This window comes from Panthera onca, chromosome A3, assembly GCF_046562875.1.
Source record: "Panthera onca isolate mPanOnc1 chromosome A3, mPanOnc1 haplotype 2, whole genome shotgun sequence".
Lineage (NCBI taxonomy): Eukaryota > Metazoa > Chordata > Mammalia > Carnivora > Felidae > Panthera > Panthera onca.
This window is the reverse complement of record NC_138341.1, coordinates 31593416-31616589: the sequence shown is the minus strand read 5'-3', so window position 1 is coordinate 31616589 and position 23174 is coordinate 31593416. Positions and strand designations below refer to the sequence as shown.

The window sequence follows — 23174 nt, the reverse complement described above, 5'->3', positions numbered from 1 at the left end:
TCTCCCTCTCTCTCTGCCCAGCCCCTGCTTGTGCTCTGTCTCTCTCTCTCTCTCACTCAAGAATAAATAAAACACTAAAAAAAAAAACCAAAAAAACTTCCGGTTGATACCTGTTGCCCTGGCTTAATTATTAATAGCATCTCCTTTTCTTCTCAACAGTGTCCCGGTTTGTTTGTTTAATTATATGGTCCCCCAGCCACAACCAACATAAATGTCTAATCATGGTAATTATAGGCAATTTGGCAGGCCAACAGAGAAAATACATTTAGGTAAATGAAGTTTCGATGTTCCTCCAATCACACCCCAGCTCTGCATTGCCATAAAGATGTTTAAATTCACCAACCTGTAGGAATCAGGGTTTCATCTACAGGCAAAAAGGCATCAGCTTCTATAGTGACTTCATGGTCATAGATGTTTGGGGAACCCTGGGAAGGAAAGGTAGAGAAAGAAAAGAAGATTTAATGCTTAATCTTATTTTACTTTTTTTTAAAGACAGAGAGAGAGTGAGAGTGTGTGCGCAAGCAGGGGATGGGCAGAGAGAAAGCAAGAGACAATCCTAAACAGACTCCATGCTCAGAGCAGGAGGCCAACGTGGGGCTCAATCCCATGACCCCGGGATCATGACCTGAGCCGAAATCAAGTGTCAGACACTCAATCAACTGAGCCACCCAGGCGTGCCTATATTTTTTGCTTTTTAACTTCTCTTGCAGAAATGTTTGCAGGCATTGACAAGAATTTTAGAAATCCCACTTGACCTATGGTGATCATTAATACGTTCATTTAAGCATCGGCAGATAGGTCCTCGACAGAGCAATGGATACATTTGAAAGAAGTTTTCAAGCGTGACCCCAGCATGCATCTTCTTTTCTAAATGGAATTATGAACGTGAAAAGTCAGAGAGACATCACTGGTTTGAAAGACTTTTGGACTTTGGCTTATTAGCAGAGGGGTTTCTCCCACTCTCCTCACACATGACAGGCAAATAGAAGAGCAAGAGCTGTTGGCCCGGAACACACAATAACTGGTTGGCCTGGTATCACCAGGCTTGCTAGAGGTGGGGTATCTGTCACCCTTCTCTGGCCCAGCTCCCACCCGGAGGACCCATCCTCTACCACATGACAGAAGCCTGGGAGTCAGAACTGGAGTTCCTGCTTTTGAGAGCTTGCCCATCTCTTCCATTAAAGATGCAGCTTGCCCTTGGGGCGCCTGGGTGGCTCAGTCAGTTAAGTGTCTGACTTGGGCTCAGGTGATCTCACGGTTCGTGGGTTCAAGCCCCGCGTCGGGTTCTGTGCTGACAGCTCAGAGCCTGCAGCCTGCTTCAGATTCTGTGTCTCCCTCTCTCTCTGCCCCTCCCCTGCTCTCACTCTGTCTCTTTCAAAAATAAATAAATGTTAAAAACAAATTTTTTTTTAAAAGATGCAGCTTGCCCTCCCCAGTGGGGTCAAAGATAGAGGGTCAGTAGTCAGAAGGCCTGTGGTCTATCTCCAGCTCTATTGAATGGCCCCAGGTAGAATCTCTTTCTTTCTCTTCTTTCTTTCTTTCTGCCTTCCTTCCTTTCCTTTCTTTCTCTTTCTTTCTTTCTTCCTTTTCCTTCTTTCTTTACAGAGCACAAGCAAGGGAGGAACAGAGAGAGAGGGAGAGAGAGAGAGAATCCCAAGCAGACTCCACACTGTCAGCATAGAGCTCAGTGTGGGGCTCAAACTTACAAACTGTGAGATCCTGACCTGTGCCGGAGTCAAGAGCCGGACGCTGAACCGACTGAGCCACCCAGGTGCTCCTAGAATCGCTTTTCCTTCAAGGTAAAACTGGGCCAGTAATGCCTCCACCTTTTCCAGGATTCTTGTGAAGAGGTTTAGTAAAGCCATGTTGTGCTCCTTGCAAATTGGAAAATACACGTATATGTTTCTGCTAAAAAGGATTATATTCTAATAGGAGTAAATTTTCAAGCTTCATAGCAGAAGACGTGGAAGGAGAACCAGGAGAGGGCTTTTGCTAAGTGAACGCTCAAAAATAAGCTAACCTAGTGGCTCCCAACTGGGGATGATTTTGCCATAGGGCAAAATCTGACGATGTCTGGAGACAGTTTTGATTGTCATAATTGGGGGTGGTAATGCTCCTGGCATCTAGTGGGAAGAGGCCAGCAATTCTGCTAAACACCCTACAATGCCCATCCCTGCAACAAAGAAATTATCTGACCCAATGTGTCCACATGCTCAGGTTGAGAAACCTCGAGCTAAGTCGCACTGAAAGCCCTGCTGGGTTCCTGAGAAGCAAGCAGAGGGAGGCGGAGCCCTGCGGGTTAACTGAAACAGATCCTCTAATCAGAAAGACTCAGGCCTCCACAATCAAATGGAGTCGTCCTGAGGAGAAATGCCAGGATCTTAGAGACCATAAGAATCGATGTCTAAACAGGCCAGAAATTGCTTTAATTGCACTCCGAGGAGGCTCTGGTTCTGAAGAACTGCCGTGGTCTTGTGTTCTCCCGGTGGGTACAGGCGGGCAGGGGTAGGAGTGGACGGGGGGCGGAGATAAGGCCAGGCCTCTGCCCACAGTCTCTTCCTTAGCCATTTGTTTGGTCCTGTTCTGACCTGAGAAGGCGGGTCCAGAATGGGAAGGGTCTGCACCACCACCTAGAGCAGCTCTGGACTAGAGGGGTCCCTCTCTTGCCCGGCTCCCCCTGCCGCTATCCTCTCACGCCTCGGTGGTACCACCAGCACCGAAGAGGCCTCGGGGTCTGAGGGGAGCGGAGATGAGGGAAGAGAACTGGGGACTGTTTCCTTGGTTCTATCTGCTCAGTGCTCCAGCGAAGGCTGAGGAATATTCCATTGTACGAATGTATCACAATCTGTTTATCCCTTCTCCTGTTGACAGACTTTTGCTTGTTTCCAGCTTTTTATTATGATGAATAATGCTGCTTAGGACTTTCCTTCTCTGTGTGTTTTTTAGCATTAGGGCAGGAAGCAAATGATTCCATCACATACCAAAATAAATTGCTAAGTCTAAGAGGCTAGGAAGAAGCCTGGCGGGGGGGGGGAGAAGGAAAGGAACATTTATTAGACAGCCGCTCTCTTAACAGGCACTGGGTCACAAAGCAGCACCTACATTCCTTTATTAAAGGGAAGCATGCTTCATTTTATGATTCTTCTGACCTGGAATAATGCAATGACCCACTTCAGTGGAATATTACTGCTGGATTCATTTCCTTTCCAGGCTGATGAAAACCTGGCAAGAAATGCTGATCCACCAACAGATCCTGAGGCCCATCTTTGGGTTCAGTGTTGTTTTGGTTAACTTTGCTCAGCTGCTGCTAGCTCAGAACATTAACCATTTATAGAGCTCATTATGGCCTGCAGGGTTTTCTTTTTTTTTCCGTGCATTACCCCTACCACTGCCTTAATTCAGCTGTCATCACCTTTAGCAGGATATCCTGGACACTATCATACCACCCAAAAGTCATAGCAGCTCCTTTACGGACACCCTCCTTTTTCTCTGGCAGAACCCTGCCTTGTTGATTCATCTTATGGTAGGCTGTATACTCAGGGAAAGGGCTCCCTCCCCAATCCCACCGGGCCAATCATGGTGGCCTAATTTTCTTGCTGGTGATTAGGTTAGGCAGGACATGGGACACACTTCTGGCCCATGAAATGTGAAGGAAAGTCTGCTGGGGAGCTTCTGGGGGAAGTTTTTTGTCTATTCTTTAAAATGGAGCATTAGAGATATGAAGAAAGGAATAGGTCCTTTTTTGTCTCTGGTGGTGACTATATGTAGAGGTGATTCCTGGGGCTATGGCAGCCATCTTGTGACCATAAAAGGATAAGCCTGAAGGCAAAAGCCAAAAACACTGAAGGAGCAGGGTGGAAAGGCGGAAGAACCGGGTCCTTGCTGACATACCTACCCAGTCATACTGGAACCACGGCTATTCTCATCTCAAATTCCCTGAGGCTGCTTTCATACCTCTTTGGGTAAAATTTCAATTAAAAACAAAAAACAAAAAACAAAAAACAAAACAAAACAAAACCACGTTTGCCCAGTTTTGGGTTAGATAAGGAAGGAACAACAACAAAAGCCCAACCAACCTGCAACCTATATACCTTTTCCACTCTTCGAGAACCAGTTCTCTCCTCCCTCCAGGTCTCCAACACTCAAACTTAGAAGTGATGAGTCAAAATTTGGCCCCAAGTAGCACAAACATACTGCTTATTAAATAACAAATAAACAAAACAAAAAGAAAATATATAAGATGAGCTGACCACTTTAAATGATCAAGTTTTGAGCTATTTCCCTGGGGACAGTTTAAGACATACAGTAGTGCTGGGGTGCCTGGGTGGCTCTGTCCATTGAGCGTCTGACTTCGGCTCAGGTCATGATCTCACGGTTCATGGGTTCCAGCTGACAGCTCCGAACCTGGAGCCTGCTTTAGATTTTGTGTGTGTCTCTCTCTCTGTTCCTTCCCCACTTGTGCTCTCTCTCCCTCTCTCTCTCTCTCAAAAATAAGTAAAAAAATGCTTTCCTGGGTAGGGTAAGAGATGATTTGAAGATGCAGAAGCCCTTTGACTCCAGGCCTCATAAACAGCTACCCACTCTTGTTGTGATGCTCCCCAAAAGGCTGATGGCTCCCTCCTATCCTCAACCCTGAAGTTAGTGGCTATGGGTTCGAGCTGCACTCACTAAGACAGTATACAGAAGGGGGCTAACACTGAACACCCTTTTGGGTGGGGTCTGTGATCTCTGAGAGTCCTGCCACGTAAATGGAAAGAGTTTTAGTGAATGTTACATTCCCATTTTGTCTCCTTGATTGGAATACATTGGCAGGTGTAATATTTCATGCATAATTTCTTTCCTATCTCTGAATCTTTCTTTAGGCCACCTCCCACCCATTACAGAATAGGATGTCCTCAGTATACAAAAATGTGGAAAACAGTAAAAAACCACCATGATCTACTACCTATACAAACCCACTAATATTTTATTCTATTTCTGCCAGGTTCCTTTTGAGCTTATTATAAAAAGTTGGGTGTATAAGGGGCGCCTGGGTGGCTCGGTTGGTTAAGAGTCTGACTCCTGATCTCAGCTCAGGTCTTGATCTCAGGGTCATGAGTTCAAGCCCCAAATTGGCCTATTTAAAAAAAAAAAAATTAGGGTCTTTATGCACATTATTGCAGAGGCGCATGGCTGGGCAGCTTTGGTTTTTGGTTTGTTTTTGAGATCTCAAGGAGCATGGCAGAAGTTTCTGAGGATAAGGGATAGACAAGTTTATAATCCTCTTTATTTTTCAAGGGAGAACTTTGGAAATTACATAAGAACCAATTAATTCGTGCTATTTGAAAAGATCCTGGAAAAAAAAAAATCAGCACATCGTGCTATTTGAAAAGATCCTAGAAAAAAAAAAAAATCAGCACATTGTCAGCAGACTCCTAAAAGAGTGTAAAAATGCTAGATATTACTAGTTGGCTGTGAACATCATCTTGTGGTAGGAAATCATGCCAAAGTGATTCAAGTAGAGTAGACAACAATGAGTTCTTCAGATGAAGAGGAAGCAATAGATATAGTCTACAGAGTTTAGCTAAACTTTTCCCTCTGCCTCATGTAACAGCCTCCTCAACAAACTAAAATACTACCATTAGTTGGGAATAAGGTAGTGTAGAGGGGATTACCTAAGAGGGGTGAGAGTGTCTCTATACCCCTCTTAGGGTGGGAAGTACAGCAGAGACATACGAATGTTGGTGGCATGCCTAAAGGGGCTGAGCCAGGCACATTTTTAAAGTCCCAAGGGTGGAAAGTGGAACTTAACTGGAAGTAATTTTTTGGGAGTAGGAGTGGAATGAGGGAGCAAATGTAAACTCATGTTACAGTTAGAAGAGAGGGAGTTCTTGAAACAGCTGGGTACTTGTCTGAACCTATGGGAAAGAGAGAGTTCTCTTAGTAACACAATGTACTCATTCCACCTTTCTCTGTAACTTCCATTTATTGAGCACCTACTATGAGTCAGCTGTTTTGCTAGGCATTTTTCCTCATCACCAGGTGACTCCATTGCCAGGCTAAGTCCATTCTGGGTGGGTCTATCCAGCTACTCCCCAGGTCATTCCACAAAGCACGTGGCAGGAGAGGAGAGGTAAGTCACATTTTATACTAAGCAGGAGAGCAGAGGTAAGTTCTCTTACCTGGCCTGCCAGGTTGAAATAAGAATGGTTGGTCAGATTGACCGGTGTGGTCTGACTGGCCTGAGCTCGGTAGTTGACCATAAGCTCCCCACCATCCAGTGTGTATGTCACCCAGACTTTCAACTCTCCAGGGTAACCTTCCTCACCATCTGGACTGATCCTCGAGAACTGGACACCATTTGACAGCACCTGAGGGGTCCAGACGACCTAGAAAAAAGTGTTTTCAAAGCTGTTAAGTCACTGCAATCTCCAGCTAAACGCCACATTTCAATATTTAAAGACAGTGATTCTAGGAAGAGAAATGGTTATATGATCTTTAAGATGTTGGAATAATAGCTTGGATTCTATTTTATTTTAGTTTAGTTTAGTTTATTTATTTATTTAGCTTGGATTTTAGTTGTTCTAAAATTTTGTTTTATACAGAAAAGTAGATTTTGAGAGAAAAAATTTTTTCTTTCTCTTTACCTACTCCCCTTCCCCATTCTCTTCCTCCTTAAATTGATATGTATGTGCCTATATTTTCTTCTTCCCCTTATTTAAAAGGTTATTTTTTTATCTTGGTGACCCATTCTGATAAATGTCATATAGCAATATCTGCTAATAGTATTAAAAAATGACCTTGGGACGCCTGGGTGGCTTGGTCGGTTGAGCGTCCGACTTTGGCTCAGGTCATGATCTCACGGTCCGTGAGTGCGAGCCCCGCGTCAGGCTCTGTGCTGACAGCTCAGAGTCTGGAGCCTGTTTCAGATTCTGTGTCTCCCTCTCTCTCTGCTCCTCCCCTGTTCATGCTCTGTCTCTCTCTGTCTCAAAAATGAATAAACGTTAAAAAAAAAAATTTTTTTTTTAAAAATGACCTAAATAAGTCAGCTCCTCTGTCCCAGGGAAGTACTGTTTATGAATATTTATTAAAAAAAAAAAAAAAGGGGGTGCACCTGGGTGGCTCAGTTGGGTAAGTGTCCAACTTCAGCTCAGGTCATGATCCCATAGTTCATGGGTTTGAGCCCCATGTTGGGCTCTGTGCTGACAGCTCGGAGCCTGGGGCCTGCTTTGGATTCTGTGTCTCCCTCTCTCTCTGCCCCTCCCCTGCTCACTCTCTGTCTCTCTTTCTCTCAAAAATAAACATTTAGAAAAGAAAAAAGAAAAAAAAAATTTATATAAAAAAAAAATGCTCCAAGATTCTCTATATTCCCTGGGCAGAGTTCCAAACAAATAAGAAGGTACTTGTTCTGTTAGAAAGAGTCTTACCCACAAGTCAGGAGTCCTGACTTGGGGACAAGTTTTGTTCCTAGCTCACTGTGTGATGGTGGGCAACCATTCCTGCCACAGAGGGCTTGGAAAAAGATCTTGAAGTTTTTTTCTCATTCTAGAAAATATGGTTCTAAGGGTGACAAGAAAAATATGAAGAAGGGGCGCCTGGGTGGCTCAGTCAGTTAAGCGTCCAACTTCTGCTCAGGTCACGATCTCACGGCTCATGGGTTCGAGCCCCGCATCGGGCTCCGTGCTGATGGTTCAGAGCCTGGAGCCTGCTTCAGATTCTGTGTCTCCCTCTCTCTCTGCCCCTCCCCTGCTTGCGCTCTCTCTTTCTCTCTCTCTCAAAAATAAATAAACATTAAAAAAGAAGAAAAATATGAAGAAAAGTTTTCCAGGAGTTTTTTGCTTTCGGAAATAGGAATCTGGCATTGACACAGTGATTCCCCTCTCCCTTGCCCTAGAGGCCTCAATATTACCTTTATGGAGGAGGGACAACCAGGATTTACTGAGTGCCCATGATGGGCCAAGACATTTTGCTAGAAACTTCACAGACACTATCTTATCTGTCTCAGAGCTGACTTAGGGTAGGCACCATGATCCTCACTTAGACTGAGAGAGCTGGGACTCAGAATACACTGCTTTCCCTAGCTTCTTTCGGCTAGGAAGACAGTGGATTTGAACTAAGTGGTCTGATCCTGAGCTTGTTTCCTTCTTCTCTATCATCCGAGGACACAGTGTGCAGAGACCCCAGTCCCGTCATGGAGCCCTGGGGTCACTAGCCAAAAGGCCTTTTGCTGACGTGAGATCTCCCTTTGTTCGGTGCTCACCAGCCACTGGTGCTTACACAAATCATTTTGTTTTGTTTTAAATTTTATTTACTTTGAGAGAGAGAGAGAGAGAGAGAGAGAGAGAGAGAGAGAGAATTCCAAGCAGGCTCCACCCTAGCAGTGTGGGGCTCGAACTCATGAATCACGAGATCACGACCTGAGCTGAAACCCAGAGTCGGACGCTCAACTGACTGAGCCACCCAGGCGCCCCTACATAAATCATTGTGTAAGGTGAGGATTTGGTTGAATCAAACAAAATGACTGTCTTTGTAGGTCAACACAGTTGAACACTGGCAGTTTCAAATGGCTCCAATTGATACTATGACCCCATTTTACAGATGAGCAAATTGAGTTCAGTGGCATTACCTTGTCCACGCCTACCTCCCACATTCCAGGAGAGTTGAGTAGAATCCTTTCATACTTCATGCCCATTGTTTAGAGGGGGGAAAAAAACCCCACCTTGTTTAAAGTCATACGTGTCATTAGTGACATGACTGGGATTCTAACTCAGGCTTGGCAGTCTACCCCATTCCACATCTTCATTTCAATGTTTTGTTTGAATCTCCTTTTTTCAACAGAAGAGTTGAGGCCAAACACTGTCATTCCAAATAGACCTGAAAGATAATAATTCCTGAGGGCCACAGGAATGGCTCTGCCCACCCCCTCCTGGTGTGGCCGGCATTGCTCACTGCCGTTGAGTGAGCCCACATTTACCAGGAAGGGGAGTCCAGCAGGAGTGGAGGTCTCTGCGTTCACCTACGGTGAAAGCAGCTGGGATCTGAAACAAATTCACTGACCTTAGTAAAAAATTAATTTTACACCCTAGTTATCTCCCAGAAATGTTGAACTTTCAAGACACTTATAACATAAAGCTGGTTATATGCATGATTCAAAAAAGAAAAAAGAATCCCCCAAATGGAAAATTGTAGGAATAAAATATTTGAAATAAAATGTTCTTAATTTGCTACCTAGTTTTTGTCCTTCAGAGAAAGAACACAGTGGAAAGTTTTTTTCGTGGAAACCAGTATTATCAGATGAGTATAATTCTGTGGAAAATAAAATTCCTATTCATGGGAGAATATCCCAGAGCCTGAGGTTTCCACATTTCCTGAAAATTTCCATGTTTGCATATTTAGGCCTACTTATATACCATTTCTAATCCTGTTAGGTTACTCAAATTTCATCTTTTTTTTAGAAAAATGTTTATTTTTTGAAAGAGAGAGAGAGAGCGAGTATGAGTGGGAGAGGGGCAGAGAGAGAGGAGGACAGAGGATCCGAAGCAGGCTCTGCACTGACAGCAAGGAGCCCTATGTGGGGCTCGAACATATGAACCATGACCTGAGCCAAGTTGGACACTTGACTGACTGAGCCACCCAGGCACCCGTCAAATTTCACCTTTAAAAAAAAATGTGTTGGGGCACCGGGGTGGCTCAGTCAGTTAAGCGTCTGACTTCAGCTCAGGTCATGATCTCGCGGTTTGTGAGTTCGAGCCCCGCGTCGGGCTCTGTGCTGACAGCTCAGAGCCTGGAGCCTGCTTCAGATTCTGTGTCTCTCCATCTCTCAGCCCCTCCCCTGCTCATGCTCTGTGTGTCTGTCTCTTAATAATAAATAAACGTTAAAAAAAAATTAAAAATAAGTAAAAAATTTAAAAAATGTGTTGAAATAAGTACAAGAAGACTTACCTATAAGCCAACAACTATTCAGTAATTGCTGAGATGAACTACAACCTGAAACAAAGCTCCTCTCATACTGTTCATGTTACTGTATGAAAGCTTACAGCTCAAAGGCTTTCAGTATCTCCACGATAACATTCCACGTCTTTCCCTACCTCTGTCTGGGCTTCGGCATCAACACAGCCATTATCTCCAGTATCTACTTACCAAACGAAATGCTATTCTTTCTTCAAGGGTGATTCAAATCCTGCCTCCCCAGTTACTATGTGTTTGTCCGCACCCAGATCCTTTAGCGCACCACTGGCATCCATATTATGGGGCTTGTTGCCTATAACAGCTATTCATGTAAGGGTCTGGCTCCCTCACTCTACTGGAGTCTCAGGAACGCCCACCATATTATGTTCCCCACTTCACCAAAGGGGCTCAGTAGGCCCAGTGCACTGAAGGATATGTGTACTCACTATCTTGCTATGTTCTCATGGGGCACACATGTTAAGCAACCCCACAGAAAATACTACAGTGAAGGGGCGCCTGGGTGGCGCAGTCGGTTAAGCGTCCGACTTCAGCCAGGTCACGATCTCGCGGTCTGTGAGTTCGAGCCCCGCGTCGGGCTCTAGGCTGATGGTTCGGAGCCTGGAGCCTGTTTCCGATTCTGTGTCTCCCTCTCTCTCTGCCCCTCCCCCGTTCATGCTCTGTCTCTCTCTGTCCCAAAAATAAATAAAAAACGTTGAAAAAAAAAAATTAAAAAAAAAAAAAAAAAAAAAAAAAAAGAAAATACTACAGTGAAATAGAAGGGACAGGAACAAGCTAGAACAGGTGCTGTTCTGAGGCTCCTCTGAAGATCCCTGTTAGAACAGAGCTGGGCCCAACTTCCTCTGGAGGAAGCTCCATATGCCTTGTACCTGGCACATTCCAGAGACCCTCTGCCCTAGTATTGCAGGACAGAGGCTCTCTCTTGCCTTCATGCCTTCCTGGTGTGAGTGGTTCAATCATGGAGGAAAGGGGAACAGATGAGGCAATGTGGTTCTAGGCCACAAACAGGAAATTGGTGAAACAGGGGAAAGACAGTAACCAACTTCCTTCAGTGGGACAGGTGGCAGTAAGAGGCAGAAAAGGAGAAACTGTGACCTTTAACTGCCATACACGTTCCTGTGTTTTCTGGCTCTTCCCTGGGAAATAAACTGGGTGGTATAATTTACAGGAGAGTTAGCTACCAAAATTACCTCCCTGAAATTAGACTAGTTAGAGAGTCACTGGGGGGTAATCCGCAGACTCCCACACAGCCAGGAAGCAGGCCAGGCATTTCTACCTCAGGGAGAAGGTGTTTGACCAATTTGCTTTCCCAGCCTTATTTTTCCAGGGGTTCACTTAGGGAATAAGACTCTTAGTGTGGAAAGAGGTAACTGGGGAAAATCTGAGGTAATTTTGAGGCGTGAGGCACTTCGGTGGAAGGGTAGGCCTGGATGTGGCGCCACACTGCCCAGGGAGGGGGTTGAGCGACAGTCTCAGGGGTGTGTGTTGGCCTGGGGGCACCTACAGCAGCTGTGGAGGACACCAGCGGGTTTGGTCTGGAAATGAGGGCTTCGGGTCAGGCAGCCCAACTCAGGAGTTATATGGCCTTTCATAGCCTCAGATTTCTCATTTGGTGAGAATACAGGGTTCTAGAAAGCATGGGAGAGAATAGGTGCAAAATGCCTTGTACAGTAAGTACAGTAAGGTAGGTATTATGTTTAAGCCACTTTTCTGTTGTGCCTAACGTCAACTGGACTTCCTGATCCAGACGCTGTGAGAAAGTCGTTCTCCCTCATTCCCAGGTCAAGGGCTGCCGCCCTTTCACTCAGGGACCCCTGCCTGTTCCGGTCAGATGAGCTACAGAAGGACGGGTCCTGGAACGGGGCCAGTGCCTTGACTGCCCTCGATCACTGGACCAGCCTCTTTCCCGTATCACCCATTTGCTGTAGGGCCGAGGGTCGAGCCTGGCAAATAGAAGGTATGTTTGAAGGGGCTTGTGAAGTTGCCAGGTGAGGACTGCGTCCATGCCCCTGACTCACCTTATCAAAGCCCTTGACTCCTCCATGCAGACTGTTGGGCCCATTGTTAACGGCCAGCTTATACTCCTTCCCGTCCACCGTGAATGTTCCTTTGGCAATTCGGTTGGCCACCCTGCCAACCACTGCTCCAAAGTAGGGCTGCTTTTGGAGGTACCCTGCAGGGACATGGGATGAGGGACATGGGATGAAAGTGTTTTTTAAAACTTCAAACCAAAGGTGAGGCTCACGGTGCTGCCCACCACTCTATTCATTCTTTTTCTTTTTCTTTTCTTTCTTTCTTTCTTTCTTTCTTTCTTTCTTTCTTTCTTTCTTTCCTCTCTTCTTTCTTTCTTTTCTTTCCTTCCTTCCTTCCTTCCTTCCTTCCTTCCTTCCTTCCTTCCTTCCTTCCTTCCTAGAGCACACAAGTAAGCAAGGGGCAGACAGAAAAAGAGAATCCCAGGAGAGGCAGAGAGAGAGAAGTAGGGCTTGATCCAAGCAGGGCTCATGCTCACCCAATGTGGGACTTGAACTCATGAACCGTGAGATCATGACCTGAGCAGAGGTCAGATGCTTAACGACTGAGCCACCCAGGTACTCCCCCCACCCCTCACTTTCTTCTGAGAGAACCTGAAAGTAGTAATAATTTAGGCATATCCAAGCCCTCAGGGAAACACAGAAAAATGGCTGGCTTTACACACAAACTGTCCCCTTCCAAAAGTAATGCATGCTCCTTACAAACATTTTGAAAGAACTTTATAAAGCACAAAGAAATTAAAAAAAAATTTTTTTAATGTTTATTTATTTATTTTGAGAGAGAGAGAGAGAGAGTGCAAGGAGGAGTGGGACAGAGAGAGATTATCTCAAGCTGGTTCCATGCTGCCAGCACAGAGCCCGATGCGAGGCCTGAACCCACAACCTGTGAGATCATGACCTGAAGTCAAAAGTTGGACACTTGACCAACTGAGCCACCCAGGCACCCCAAAACACAAAGAAATTTAAATCATCCCAGTCTCGTCACTAGAGAGAACTACTGTTAATATTCTTATGTATATATCGCCATCTTTTATGGATATATGTGCTTTTCTTCTTCTCTTTATAAAAATGGAGTCTTAGTATACATGCTGCTTTGTAATCTGCTCTTTTCTAGGCCAACTTTTTAAAAAAGTTTAAAGAAAGCAAAAAAACCTCCCATTTGTTTTTCACTCAGAATTCACCCTCGGAATTCTATCCCCCTTTCTTATGGTTCTTTGCATCCATCCCATCTGTGTTGATACGAGAATATGCAATTCGAGCCTATGAACTATTTCTACCATGCCTGGAAGGGCTCTCAGGATATAGACTCTTAAGCATTCACCCAGGCTCCCGTTACTCAACTGGCTGGGCATGAGTGAAATATTAATCATTCTCTTCCAGGTCTTTCCTGGTTCACTCCCTTGCTAACCTGTAGGTCCTCAGAGTCCTACCCACGGACTATCATAACATCTCACACCACATTCTTCCTAAGACAGCCACTTTCTAACTACTCTGCATCTAACTCATTTCATCTTCAGGATACTTCTATGAGGTAGACACTATTATTACCCTCATTTTACAGATGTGGAAACTGAGGACAGAAAAGTTGAGAAACTTGCCCCAAACACACAGATCGTTATCAAAAGAACCTGGATTTGAACATACTCTGGCTCCTAAGTTTTTGTTCTTAATATTTATTTACCTTTGAGAGAGAGAGAGAGTGAGAGAGGAGCAGAGAGAGAGGGAGACACAGAATCCAAAGCAGGCCCCAGGCTCTGAGCTGTCAGCACAGAGCCTGACGCTGGGCTCGAACTCATGGACTCTGAGATCATGACCTGAGCCAAAAGTTGGGCGCTTAACCAACTGAGTCACCCAGGTGCCCCAAGGCAGGGTTTTTGTGTGTGTCTGTGTGTGTGTAACTAGACAAGATAATTCTAACCTTGCTGTGAAAAAGCAAAGGGCCAACATAGTTATAAAATTTTGAAGAAAACAAGATGAGTGATTTGCCTTATAAGATCCTAAGACTCACTAAGTTAAGGCAGTGTGGTGCTGGCCCAGAAAGATGAACAGACCAATGGAACAAAAGAGACAACCCCAGACAGGTCCTGTACCTATGAAGACTGATATGTGACAGACGTGACACACAGATCCGTGGAGAAAGAATGAAACCAAGAGTCAGACTCTTAACCGACTGAGCCACCCAGGCGCCCTGTGGGTTCTTGTTCTTAAGCATCACATTATTTGAAAAGCACAAGGCTTTCTGGTGAATTGTGCTTACTACCATCTCTTTGAATAGGCCAGACTGACCTCTCTACCTGCTTCCCCCTCCCTCCCCTCCCTCCTCTCTGAAGCTACAGCTTTAAAACTCCTTATACCAGGTAACCAAAAGGAGTTCCAAAGGGCCAAACAACCTTCTTTGGTTTTGCTTCATCTACTTTTGTTTTATTTTTATTTTTTAAAGATTTTATTTTTAAGTAATCTCTACACCTTACAGGGGTCTTGAACTTACAACCCCGAGATCAAGAGTCACACGCTTTACCAGCTGAGCCAACCAGGAGCCTCTTGTTTCATTTTTAGTAGACTTTATTTTTTAGATCAGTTTTAGGTTTACAGTAAAATTAAGCAGAAGGTACAGATTTCCCAGATACCCTCTATCCTAACACATGCATAGCCTCTCCCATTATCGATACCACCCCCCACCATCTGAGAGACACATTTCTTTAAAAAATTTTTTTTTTGGTAATGTTTATTTATTTTGGGGAGACAGAGAGAGACAGAGAATGAGCAGCAAAGGCACAGAGAGAGGGGGGAGACACAGAATCCGAGGCAGGCTCCAGGCTCTGAGCTGTCAGCACAGAGCCCGACATGGGGCTTGAACCCACAAACCATAAGATCATGACCTGAGCCAAAGTCAGTCGCTCAACCGAATGAGCCACCCAGGCGCCCCGAGACACATTTCTAATAACTGATGAACTCACATTGACATATCATTATCACCGAAAGTCCACAGTTCAACAGGAAGGTTCACTCTTGGTGCACATTCTGAGGGTTTGGACAAATGAATAATGATATGTATCCATCATTATAATATCATTTTTTTACTGCCCTAAAAATCTTCTCTGCTCTGCCTATTCATCCCTCCCATCCCCTCAGCCCCTGGCAACCACAGATCTTTTTACTGTCCCCATAAATGTGCCTTTTTCAGAATGTCATAGTCGGCTTTGTATACTTTGTAGCCCTTTCCGATGGGCTTTCTTCACTGAGTAGTATGCATTTTAGGTTCCTCCCTGTCTTTTCATGGCTTGATGGCTCATTTCTTTTTAGCACTGAGTAATATTCCATTGCCTGGAGGTACCACAGTTCATTTGTCCTTTCCCCTACCAAAGGACAACTTGGTTGGTTGTTTTAGTAATTATGAACAAAGCTGTGAGAAACACCTGTGTGCAGGTTTTGTGTGGACATAAGTTTTTAACTCCTTTGAGTAACTACCAAGAAGCATGACCACTTGATCATACGGTCAGAATTGGTGATGTCAGTGTCCTGGATTTTGGCCATTCTGATAGGGCCTCACTATTGTTTTAATTTGTATTTCCTCGATGAGGTACAGTGTGGACCATTCATCTACTTTTCAGAAGCTAAAACGTGAAGAAAAGCAGAATTTTTGTTCAAAAATTATTTGGTTGTGTCTACTTTTGATTCCTACTCTGATCCATTCAACAAACGTACACGGAGTCCCCACTCTGCCGGCCACATGCTCGGCTGTGGAGACAGTGACAACTCCAACAGCAAAACTGCTGGTTCCTGGGCTTGCAAGAATTCCCTCAGAAGAGACGGCTTTCTGGCAACAGTAAACAGCCTACGGAGAGAAGCAGTACCTGCCAGTCCTTGGTTTAGATGAAGAGTTTTTAACACCAGAAACCGCTGCTCTCAACTGTCTCTGAAAAATGCTTCGGAACAAATGCATGTTATTTGTTACAAAGATACTAATATCTTCATAAGTTACTAAGCTTTCATATCAAATCAGAATTACAAGAAGTGACATTCCCCAAATTCTGAATAGGACATGACTAAAACGCTTGTTTTCAAATGCAGAAAATACTGTTTTCCATAAAAAAGGGAAAAGTTTCTAGGTCAAGCCATGAATGATTTTTTTTTTTTTCAATTGCTGATGGGGGGTATAGGGTAGAGGAAAAGTCTGTCCCTTTTCTTGAGCAAAGGACTGGCCGGAGTATATTAATAAATCCTTAACCAGCGTTATGGACTTTTCCACTCCTCTAACGTCCCACGGACCCCAGCTATGCTATCCACCTCGTACCGCCCAAACTTCAGCCAGAGTGCCCTAAAAGCGTGAAATGAAAGTACCTACTATTTCCAATCTAAGCTTCTACAACCTGTTTCGGAGGAAAGCAAACATTACTTTAATTGACAAGAACTTTAATTGCCCCCAATATTAAAAAAAAATTTCTTTTAAATATTTATTTTTGAGAGAGAGAGAGAGACAGAGAGAGAGAGAGACAGAGCGTGAGCAGGGGAGGAGCAGAGAGAGAGGGAGACACAGAATCTGAAGCAGGCTCCAGGCTCTGAGCTGTCAGCATAGAGCCCGACGCGGGGCTTGAACCCACAAACCGTGAGATCATGACCTGAGCCCAAGTGGGCTGCTTAACCGAATGAACACCCTCCTTTAAAAAAAAATTTTTTTTAATTTGTCCCCAATATTTTAAATATTTTCAAATAGCTGCTGGCTGTCCACATGGATCTTGATGCCCTTTTTTGCAGTATTAATCAAGCGAGGTAAAACACTCAAGTAGTGTGAAGGAAGACATTTGGGGGCAAGGGAAAGAAAGGCGATAAAAACGACTGATTGCTCGCTACAGTCAGACACCATCACAGGCGGCAGCACATTTAGTCTCATTATCCATTAGCTAAGGTGAAGAAACATGTCTGGAAAGTTAAATAACTTTAAGGGACAAAGCAGAGATTGAAACCAGGAATCCCCAGTACTCCTACAAGGGCACTCAGGCATCTGCAAGCCTACACCGCGGTCTCTGAACCGGTCCCTTTTCCTCCACCCGCTATTGGCCAGGGTTTTCTAAAAGCACTAGGTCTATTTTTTCTATTTTTTCCATAGTGACTCCCATGGCCGTAAGAGCCGGGTGTTTGGTGGTAACTGGAGGGAAAATGAAGGGCAAGAGTGCACTGGTTGTGTGGGTAGGTTGTTTAAACCTGTGGCTCATAGGCAAATAGTCTCATCACAGATTTTGAAAGAAGTTATAATGACTGTAGGTGAGGCATGAAGAGGAAACGCATTTTTAAATATTTTAGGTACAAAAAATGGCAGAACAATTCATAGGAGGCATTAGTGACTTCTCTAGGCTGTAACTAAAAGATCGTATGATTTACCTCTTTAGAATTCTACAGAAGAGAGCTCTCATTTTCCCAGGGAAAAACTGAACCAGTCTGACCTCCGGTCATGGCCATGATCCAAGCAGTTTATATAATCTATCTGGGAAACTGGAGATTGTTCACATCTAACCTGGCAGTTAAAAAGGACCATGTTTCATGGAATTATACATGCTTAGCTCCTCCCTGTGGTTTAAAATATTCTGGGGCATAGTAATGTCAAGATAACCCCTTATTCTGTCATGTCTTGTAGCTTTAAATGATTCACCTCAGTTTTGTTTACATAATACTTACACATTCAGATATTTGAAAAGAATAGACAGTGAAAATAAAGTCTCCTTCTTACCCCCGCACCCTGGCTATGCAGAGCCTCTCTTGAAGGCAATCGCTGCTGTCAATTCCCTTTTTTTTTTTTTTTTTAAGATTTTATTTTTTTAAAAGTAATTTCTACACTCAACATGGGGTTCAAACAACCCCAAGATCAAGAGTTGCACGCTCCCCCAAGTGAGTCAACCAGGCGCCCCAATGTCGCCAATTTCTTAACATGGGTTTTAATACACAAGAACTGATCAAAACTGTAGCAGAGCCCCATTTCACACTATTCTGACTGAGACAAGAATGCTCCCCGTTATGACATACATGAAGTCTTCTTTTATCTTTAGCAGTATCTATCTTTGTAGATAGAATCTACGAAAAAACTGAAAGACAGGCGTGTAAAAAAGGAACAAAGGAGCCGCTTCCAGGAGCCATGATGATGCCTGCACATATTAGAAAGTGTTACTTGATATTCCAAGGGCTTTTTTCCAACTTCTCCTCTTCTGAAAATAACTCACTTTCCTTCTAGAATAAATAATTCAATCATCTAAATTATAGCCTAGGAATGAGCACCTAGAATATTTTGGATGCTTTGATTCAACCTGGCATTATGTGAAGTCTGTGATGTATGCTAATAAGAAAATGCTATTTAACATTCTCAAGAGATGTTACTAAGATGGAGGGCAATAAAGCACACGTTAGATCACTACAATCCAAGGAGATCGATTTCTTTTTCTCCCTTTTAAGAACATTGGGGGATAATACTTTCCTCATCCAGACTGCCCCAAGAGGCACGGACTTATAGAGACAACTCCACCGTATTAATGCCCTCACAAAATCAACACTTCCATGCCTAATAAGACACCAGTGCTATGGCACTATTAGGTATTTACCCAAAGGATACAGAAATACAGATTCGAAGGGGCACATGCACCCCAATGTTTATAGCAGCACTGTCAACAATAGCCAAACTATGGAGAGAGCCCCAATGTCCATCTGATGAGCGGATGAAGATGTGGTCTATATACACAGTGGAACATTACTCAGCCATCAAAAAAATGAAATCTTGCCATTTGCGACAACATGGGTGGAACCAGAGTGTATTATGCTAAGTGAAGTAAGTCAGAGAAAGACAAATACCATACGGTTTCACTCAAGTGGATTTAAGAAACAAAACAGATGACACATGGGAAGGGGGAGAAGAGAAGAGAGGGAAACAAACCATAAGAGACTTTTAAGGATTGAGAATAAACAGGGTTGATAGAGGGGAGGTGGGTGGGGAATGGGCTAGATGGGTGATGGGTACTAAGGAGGGCACTTGTGATGAGCAGTAGAGGTTGTATATAAGTGATGAATCGCTGAATTCTGCTCCTGAAACCAATATTGCACTGGATGTTAACTAACTAAAAAGAAAAAAAGAAACAAGAAAAGACAAGACACTGGTGCTTCCCAGCGGTCATGCCCTCAGGGCACACATTTCATAAGAATTCCACAAAGACACTTTGTATTTTAAACTCTATGTGACCCTTACATCTAAACGAACACTGATAAGGAGCGAGAGCAGTCATTGTGTGTGTGTGTGTGTGTGTGTGTGTGTGTGTGTGTGTATAGAGGTGCAGAGGGAGGGCCATATGATAAGGCAGAGATGGAAATGAGGCGATAAAAGCAGAGGCTGACAGCTTAGCGTCTCCTCTGATATTCTAGGACGTAGGTCCAATTCTTCGACGCCACTGGGCAATTTTGCACCAGCCAAGTAATCTCTTTGTGATTCTGTGTCAGCCTGGAAAATAGTTATGGTACTCACAGAGAGAGAGGTGACTCAGCAAAATCATTCTAAAGAATCCTCTTTTGTCACTTGTCAACTCTTGCCTTCTGACTGAAGATCTGAACCCCCACCAAAGAAAACCAATACTCAGTTTTCTGTTAACTTCTAACCATGAGCCATGTTATGTATCTAAAGAACCAAACAGATAGAAGAAACACACACCTAAAGGAAAACCTCAAACCTCTTCTCTAGCAGGCTGTGCCCACGCCCCTACCACGGAGCAAAGCGTACTCATTTTCAAGCAGTTTCCTTTTGCCACCTTTATTTCAGACCTCACCTCCTGTCTAGCTACACAGTAGGGCCAAGATGGCACTGCAGACCCTTTCCTTTGCTGAGATCAAACTGCAACTGTAATTTTTTTTTAATGCGACTATCTGGCTAATGTCTAACCCCCCAGCTAAAGTGCAAGCTCCATGAGGGTGAGGACCTTGTCTGTCTCGCTGAGTGAGTTGACTGAATGAACAGCTTGTGGATGCATGGATTAATTCATGATCCTAATTGTCCATGGAACCCCATAAAATAAAAGTTGGTCCTACTTGGGAGACCTCACTGCTAGACCATGAGTTGGTCTTCTGCTTGGTTGGTTCCCGAGCAGCCAGCCCGAGCTGGGCGCTTACACCAGACCGGGTGGCTAAGCCGTCTGTACCCACTGAGCCATGTCGAGGAGCATTTCTCAGACAACCAGGGCTCAAGGAGAATCTGATGAAGGAGAGAGGAAGTAGAGGAGACAGGTCTTAGATTGTCCTACAGAAAGAACACAAGGCAAGACCTGGAGCCACACCCCCTCTAGCCAGCTTTTCCCTCTCCTGCCCTGCATACCTGGCAGTTCAAAGATCGCTCCAGGGTTGCTGGGGTTTTATCTTACCCTGAACTATTTTTTTTTTAATGTTTATTTATTTTAGACAGGGAGAGAGAGAGAGAGAGAGAGAGAGAGAGAGAGAGAGAATCCGAAACAGGCTCCAGGCTCTGAGCTATGAACTCACGAAACTCTACATCATGACCTGAGCCGAAGTCAGAGGCTTAACCGACTGAGCCACCCGGGAGCCCCAGACCCTTAACTATTCTAAATTAAGGCAAAGCCTGAATGGACAACCAGAGACCAAGTCCTACAGCTGTTTCCATTCATGTGTCTTTTTCCGAACACAGGATGGAAACACAGTGGGTCTGCCGGTTGTAAGCACTCCTCGCGGTGATGAGGGTGACGAGCTCGGGTACTCGCCCTGGATCCTGGCCACCTCGGGGGCATATGCGGGAGGGCTGGGGACCCGGGGCCCGCCCGCAGCCCGGGACAGCATTCAACCCACCTTCCAACTCTGCAAAGCCGAGCACCACATCTGACGCCCTGCCCTGCCTGTCTTTGACCTCCAGGGCCGTAATGGTGCAGCCCCAGGAGATGATGTCCACTTTCAGCACGTCTGACTGCAGCTGGAGCTTCTCCACTGTCCCTGCCCCTGAGGGCAGGTCTCCGAACACGGCTCTAGTCACCGAAACCATGGGGAAAGCGTGGGGGCGTGCAGCTACTCCCAGCCCTTCCGACTCTGCCTCCAAACCTGGAGCCGGAGAAGTTTACTGGAGAAGGGCGGGACACGGCCCAGACTCCTCCCTTTCCTTGCCTGGATTTGGGGAGTGACCGCTCCTGCAAAAAAATACCTTCTGGCGACTTTCTAAACCTTTCCTTTGCCTGAGGGCCACAGGAAGGCAAAATTTCCAAACGGGGTTTTCCTTTGCTAACTCTGGCTGCATTGCATGTTGGGAGTGGTAGTCTTTGGAAAGTGAAATTGCATTTTGGGGCCTGTAGTTTTCCTAAACCCAAATGCTGAATCTGCAGGATTGCGGGGGCGGGCGGGGTGGGGGGGGGGGGGGGCGGTTTCTCCGGCTCCCGGTTCTCAACAGGCAGTGAGCTAGCAGTTCGTTAACTTTGGTGGCTGACTTTCAGATAAAATGCTGGAAGATGCAGAGCGCAGAGTTAGAGAAAGATGAATGTTGGGGGAGATTCTGGTTTTAAGTTAACTCGGATCCAGAGGAGAAAGAAATACAGAGATGATTTAGAGAAAGGCGTCTCTGCACACTGGATTCATTATATTTGTCCCACACAGTGAAAATTCTAGACATGTTTGTGCTGGAGCCACTGCCCAGAGGCTTTCCTGGCTGGTGGCCTGGAGTAGCAGCCTGGACAGGGTCAGGTGTAGTTACACGGAGGTGCTCAGAGGCAGCCTCTGACATTCTTTTCCTCAGGGGACTGGGGAAGGGTCTTGAGGACATACCCCCATCTCGTTCCTGAAGTCCAGAGTTCCTTTAAAAAGGGATTGGGGGCGGGGGGGGGGGGGTGGGGAGGGCCTGGGTGGCTCAGTCGGTTAAGCGTCCGACTTGGGCTCAGGTCACGATCTCGCTGTTGGTAGGTTCCGGTCCCGGTTTGGGCTCTGTGCTGACTGCTCAGAGCCTAGAGCCTGTTTCAGATTCTGTGTCTCCCTCTCTCTCTGACCCTCCCCCATTCATGCTCTGTCTCTCTCTGTCTCAAAAATAAGTAAACGTTAAAAAAAAAAAATTAAAAACAAAAAAAGGGATTAAGGGGCGGTGGTGCCTGGGTGGCTCAGTCCGTTAAGTGTCCGACCAGCTGAGGTCATGATCTCACTGTTGGTGGGTTCCGGTCCCGGTCTGGGCTCTGTGCTGACAGCTCAGAGCCTGGAGCCTGCTTTGGATTCTGTGTCTCCCTCTCTCTCTGCCCCTCCCCACTCGCGCTCTGTCTCTCTCCCTCTCTCTCAAAAATACATAAACATAATTTTTTTAAAAAAAGGGATTAAGGGAGTATTTATTGAGGTCCCCCTAAATGTCACGTACTATACTTTTATTATTTCCTTTCCACAAGCAGAAAAAGGTTATAAGTAGGTACCGATGGGAGAGGAAAAGGCAAGCAGACCATTAAATAACTGTCATCCTTTCGAGTGCCTCAGAAGTGTGTGAGATTTTTCAAGAATATATATTTCCAGGCCCATCCCTGGAATTTCAGATTCTGTGAGTCTAGGGCAAGACTCAGGAATCTGTCTTTTTCACAGGTTTCCTGGGTGATTCTAATGCAGATTACCTGGGACCAGACTTTGAGAAGTACTGCTCAACGGTTGGGTGACTAATCTTAGATTTTTTTTCCTCCAAATAGACTCTGATGGCATAAGACTAAGATAGAGCTCCTAAAGGCCTTAATAGGATTGCCAGATGAAATATAGGAGCCTGTGTACTTCTTTGCGAAATGTGTCAACTCTAGACAGTACTGGGCCCAGGAAGAGAGAGGATGCTGGAAGCCGGAAGTGTTTTACTTGATGGCCTTCATACTCCTCTGGGCTTGACACTGCTTTTGGTTCGGTTTCTAGGTACTTCAGAGGGGTTCCAACTGGACTGTGGTGGGTGCCAAAATGCATCTCTGATTAGGAAATTAGGAGAACTGGGATTGTGTTCCTGGAATCAGATGCGAATAAAACATAACTGCCTCTCAGCCCTTTCTGTCTGTCGTTTGAAGGAATACTTAGCATTCTTGCCACAAACCTCAATTCTCATTCATGAAGCAGGGGAACTGTGGTAGCAAAGGAAAAAGAGAGCTTGCAACAAACAGGCTTTAGTGAGGCGTCACACATGATAACAAAAAGACCCAAACAAGTCAAATTACAGCCTGCGCCACACTCACACAA

At 45.0% G+C, this 23174-nt stretch overlaps 1 protein-coding gene across 2 annotated transcripts in view; it reads right to left on the bottom strand.

The window, feature by feature from the left end:
- The window catches only part of GALM (galactose mutarotase), a 115194-nt gene that overhangs the window by 31964 nt on the left and 60056 nt on the right, over positions 1-23174 (bottom strand). Inside the window, exons 1-4 of one of the 2 annotated variants that reach the window (XM_078444784.2) lie at positions 20799-21223; positions 11964-12118; positions 6162-6368; positions 344-425 (exon numbers count right to left, since the gene is read on the bottom strand). In XM_078444784.2, the coding sequence (XP_078300910.2) occupies positions 344-425; positions 6162-6368; positions 11964-12118; positions 20799-20988 (634 nt within the window). In that variant the 5' untranslated portion in view covers positions 20989-21223. Of the gene's footprint in view, positions 1-343; positions 426-6161; positions 6369-11963; positions 12119-20798; positions 21224-23174 lie in introns of those variants that run through there. The other variant, XM_081795211.1, reaches the window with a different exon arrangement.